The sequence below is a fragment of the Condylura cristata genome, unplaced genomic scaffold (genome assembly GCF_000260355.1).
Source record: "Condylura cristata isolate star-nosed mole 26May11 unplaced genomic scaffold, ConCri1.0 scaffold00007, whole genome shotgun sequence".
Taxonomy (NCBI): Eukaryota; Metazoa; Chordata; class Mammalia; order Eulipotyphla; family Talpidae; genus Condylura; species Condylura cristata.
Window position 1 is genome coordinate 39,491,786 of NW_004567108.1, and position 5,434 is coordinate 39,497,219.

Sequence of the window (5,434 nt, forward strand, 5' to 3'; positions counted from 1 at the left end):
AGTCGGCCTGTTCTGCTCCCCGCTCTGTCTCTGGTGAAGCCTCACACCACCCCTGCACCTCTGGCCTGTACCCAAGGTCTGTATGCATAAATAAATAAATCTTTAAAAAAATAAAAAAGACTTTACAATTTAAGTACTGCAAAGGTTTTTCTTTTAAGACACTAAGCAAAATTGGAGACAAAGATATTCAATGTTTTGGAATTTAAAGGAAAATAAACAAAAAAGAACATTCAGTATTTTTCGGGGGGGGGGGGAAGACAGCTGAGAAAAAGGATGGGGAAAGTGGCAATACATAATTCAAAGGAGTTGCCCCAAAATGATGAGTATAAATTGTAAGAGTCAAAGGACAATCAGATGATGAATAAAGTAGACCTGAAGTTTATCATCATGAAATTTCAGAAGCTCTTTTAATTAATTTTTGGAAAATTCAGAGCTAAAAATTTTAGTGAAAAATAAAAGAAGGAAAGAAAAACAGATCACATACAATGGACTAGGATCAGAATAACTGTGGACTATTGAACCACAGTTTAAGTTAAAAGGTAACAGATAATTTTGCAATTTTGAAAGAAAATTATTTTCAGCCTAGACTTCTAGGCCATCCCAAACTATCAGTTAGTATGAGAATTAAAAAGAGAATTCCGAGACATTTACTTCCCCAGTATCTTTGCTTAAGAAATTAGTGAATGATTTCTCCTTTCCATGATGTCCACAAAGATGAGGAAGACAAGGAATGTAAGAATCAGATAATCTAATACAGGTGAGAAATATTCCAGGATGAGAATTGTTTTCTAATAGAAGGCAATCTGGTTTATATAAGAGCAAGTCAGACACCCTGGTTGAATTTTAAGATGAAACTGACAGGAAAAAACATCTTGAGAGATGTACACATGGATGGCAGTAAATCTTGGGTTGAGTAATACTGCAAAATGCAAAGCAAAGTAAGTATGTAAGAACATTAACAATAAAAACACAGTGATTAACTAGAAAATATGAAGATGCTCAGGAAAACAAAAGAAGCATATCTCATAACTAGTAACATTTGTTGTCATAAAAATGTCAGCACAGAATTTTGACTTAGCCAAAATTAAAATTCGGTTACATCAGGAAAATGAGTTATATATTGGAAATGTGCTATTTCTTTCTTCCTTTTTCCTAAAATATGGACACTTTAATCCATGTACATGATCTTTAGGTCCTTATTTCTGATGGTTGCCAGAAAGTTCAGAGCAAAATCGGTGGCCCAGCTTTCTAATAGAAACTGTAACATCAAAAAAAAAAAAAAAAGACCAGTTCAAGTCAACAGAGAAGCTGAACCAAAATGAAAAGAACAAGATTTTAATCTCCTGTGCCAGCATAATAAATAGGATGTGTACCCGCTCAGTCATTTAATAGGATAGGTTTTTTATTGGTTTCGTTACATACAAAGTATGTAACAAAAGTCATAATTAGCCCGACAGATTTTGCTCCATCGCCTTATTTTCATCAAGTAACATTTTGTAGGCACCTACAAAACATATCACCAAAAACTCCTAAAGTACTGTCTGCCCATTATCAGTTATCTCTGATCTTCACGTTAATTCTCCAAAGCAGGTAATGTAACCTCTACCTCACATATAAGCATCTGCTGCTTGGCAAAACCTACCAATTGTTATATTCAGGAGATACTGAATAAAATGTGGTATATGAGACACATGCTTTTCGTTCAGAAAGCAAGGTCATCATAGCTAATAAAAGGATGTATCCAGCCAGATGTCCTTCCGTTGAAGTAAAAGAATACCGGTCTTCTCTTAAAAATAAATGTTTGGAAGTTTTTAAATTAACTCCCACAAAGTGTCTCATACAAATGAAAACCGCGGTAAGCTAAATCTTCTAATAACTACTACCAGGTGTATGTATTCTTCACTTCGAGATTGTTACACCTGAATTCCCCACACCAGCACTCGAAGCCTTGGTCGCCTCCCCAAGAATCTATAAACTGTAACAAAATTCACATTTGCCGCATCCTGTGGTCAGAGGGACAACTTCAGTGTGCAGTGGATTCATGGGGGCCTCAAATGTATGACTTAATGACAGCACGAAAGTACGGTAAAGTTCAACTGCTCAGCTTCCAGGTGACAAGCCTGGAGAGGAGAGGAAGAGACGAAAATGTTACCCCTTTGAAAGCACTCACCTATTCCCGGGAGTCTTTTCTTGGGGCTCCGCTCCCCCGAAATCCACTGGGGACACATCTGTAGATTCCGCTGGCTTTGGAGTAGATGCTACTGAAGGTTCTGGAGGCTTGGGAGTCTCTAGTCCACGCTGGGGGTTGGGGACAGTGGAGCCCCTAGAGCCTACGCCAGGCCTGACATTCGGCTTCACGCTTAGGCGTGCCCTGCGGAACATGGCGGAGCCAGGGGGCCCGGGGAGGCGGCCCTAAAGCCGGTCTCAGCCCCGAGCCCCGGCCACTGCCCCAAGAAAGAGTAGGAGCTACGCCCTTCCCACAAAGTCAAACCACCAGCCCAGCGGGCAGCTACCGCAATTTCACGCCCCCACCACCTCCTCCTTCCTCCCGCCGCCTCCTCTTCTTCATGACCCTGCTACTCTAATAGCTAAATTTCCCCCACACCTTGCTCCCCCGCCCTCAGAGAGCGCCGGAACTTATACGTCATCAGTTAGTGCCATGAATCATACGTAAGACGCACAGCGCCCGGAACCATGGTAACTGTCAAGCTATCCTACCTGAGTTACCGGTGAACCGGAAACTGAGAGTAAAAGGCGTGTGCTGCTAACTTCACTAGCGTCTTGAGAGTTAAAAAGTAGGGGAAGGAGGTAGTGAAGCACTCTGCCCAAATCTTTTACGGGAACTATTAAAATCGCTGATGGTTCGTTTTTTTTTTGGGAGAAGATCTACAAAAACATCCAGCTGCATTAATATCAAAATGTCAAAGGAATAAAATCCTAAGCTGATTTCAAAGATTGCCAGGTCATACAAAGATAGACAGAAAGGAGGCAAGTGCATTTTAGAGTAGGAAGACAAGGTAGAAAGCACAGGAGAAACAAAGACATTCCTTTAATATGGTGATAGGGCGTGGGAGGTTCTGTGGGCTCCTTCCAGTACTCTGGGAAGGGAACAGGAACTCAGACACACCTAAAGAAGTTCAAGAACTCACAAGAGAATCTCTGGCCAAAGATGTCATAGGAATCTTGGCATTACTGACAGGGCCACATAACTCTGGACACAGGTATAAACTGGAGACGCAAAGTCTTTTCCCAAGTACTCCGTTCCACCAAGAGTCGATGGCATTCCCATTATTTCATAGCTAAAGAAGTCAACAATGACTAAGATTTCCTTATTTTCCATTAGTAAAGTATGGGACAAGGATAAGTTAACTCTATTATTGTAAGTAAAGTCATTTATTTCACACCCACATTTGTGAAGTAACTTTGAAGTAAATTTTTAATACTACAGTAATTTCTAAAGGTTTATTTATTTATGCATACAAGAACTGGGGTACAGGCCAGAGGTGCAAGGAGTAAGAGGATTCACCAGAGACATAGTGGAGAGTAGAATAGATAGATCTACTGGTAAATATACTGCTGAGGGGTGCCCTCTCTGGTGGCGCAGAGGGTTAAACACAGCACTAAGAAGCTAAAGCCACTTCATCCCTGCCCCGAGGTGAGCAGGGCATGGCAGACATCTCCTGACCGGCCCACTGCTCCCCTCAGCAGTGTACATCAGTCGGCCTGCTCTGCTCCCCACTCTGTCTCTGGTGAATCCTCTCACCACCCCTGCACCTCTGGCCTGTACCCCAGTTCTGTATGCATAAATAAATCTTTAAAAATATATATACCTCTGGGGGGATCAGTGGGTGAGATAGGAGAGGTCTGCTGTGCCATGTGGGTAGGTCCCTGGCCAGGGATAGAACTCATGCTGCAATGACTGTCAGTACCTTCACAGTGCTGAGACTTAATCATTCACCACTAGGGAGGTCCCCATCACAGTCATGTTTTTTAAGATTTATTTATTTGTGCATACAGAACTGGGGTACAGGCGAGAGACTCAGGGGTGGCGAAAGTCTTCACCAGATTCAGAGTGGGGAGCAGAACAGGCAGATCAATGAAGTACACTGCTGAGGGGAGCAGCGGGCGGGTCAGGAGAGGTCTGCCATGCCATGTGGTCACCTCCGGGTCAGGCGGGAATGGAACTCATGCGGAAGTGGCTTTAGCTTCTCAGTGCTGTGCTTTAACCCGCTGCGCCATCAGGGAGGGCCATCACAGTCATGTTTTTTTTAAGATTTATTTTATTTATTTATCATACAAGAACTGGGGTACAGGCCAGAGGTGCAGGGGTGTGAGAAGATTCACCAGAGACAGAGTAGGAAGCAGAATAGGTGGATTAATGAAATACACTTCCAAAAGGAGCACCAGAGGAGACAGGAGAGGACTGCTGTGCCATGAGTTAACTCTCTGGCCTGGGGTCAAACTTGTGCTGCAGTGACTGCCAACTTATGTTTTTCACAGATGCATACACCCAACCTATGTTGTATACTTAGTGTATCTCTACAACTTAAAAACTATTTTCAATTTCAAAGAAAAATTGTGTAAGGTAAGATCACATACAGAAACAACTCCACCACTTACCTTCTAATCCTAAGTTCCTTCCCCCCTTAGTTTTAGACGATCTTTTCATCTATAAAGAGTACCACTGGCCAGACAGTTAATCTTTCCTGAAGGCTCAAGTTACTCAGAAGGGGCTCCCTAAATAGAAACAGTAAGCAACAATGTGGAAAGGTTGATGGGGTAATACATTTAATAGCTAACATATTGAATGCTATCATTTGTTGGGTACTTAATACTTAACACATATTAATTCAATTAATGAAGGTAATACAATCACCACTCCACTTGGATGTTTAAGGGCTTTTTAAAAAATATTTACTTTATGCATACAGAACTGGGGTGTGGGTCAGAGGTGTGGGGAGTGAGAGAATTCACAAGAGACAGGGTGGGGTACAAAACAGGCAGACTGACAAAGTACACTGCTGAGGGGAGCAGAGACTGAGACAGTCTGCCACACCATGTGGGTCACCTCCCTGACCTGGGATACATCTCATGCTGAAGTGGCTGCTGCTAATTCATGGTGCTGCACTTTAACCCATTGCACCACCAGGGAGAGCCCTGTTAAGGGATCTTTGATGGAATGAAATAACATGCATATGGCAGAGATTGTAAAGCTGCTTCCAACCCAGACTTCCATCCCCAGCTCCTTCAGTCTTCAACACTTTCTCCTGCCTTCTCTAAAACAGGCAACTTTTTTTTTTTATTTTACAAAAGTTTATTTTTGCATCATCTTGTACATTTTTTTTCCATCTCAATTGTAATCCCCGCGGGTTTCCCATCACCAAGTCACCCGTGTGCCATCACCATAATCCCATGCACTTCCCCCCCCCACCCC

The 5,434-nt window shown here is 42.5% G+C and overlaps 1 protein-coding gene across 1 annotated transcript in view; it reads right to left on the reverse strand.

Annotated features, from left to right (window-relative positions):
* BDP1 (B double prime 1, subunit of RNA polymerase III transcription initiation factor IIIB) overlaps window positions 1-2,610 on the reverse strand; it is a 73,183-nt gene extending 70,573 nt beyond the window's left edge. The window contains exon 1 of the mRNA XM_012721887.1: window positions 2,171-2,610. Within this exon, the coding sequence (XP_012577341.1) occupies window positions 2,171-2,382 (212 nt within the window). The 5' untranslated portion in view covers window positions 2,383-2,610. The remainder of the gene's footprint in view (window positions 1-2,170) is intronic.
* Between the last annotated feature and the right edge of the window lie 2,824 nt (window positions 2,611-5,434).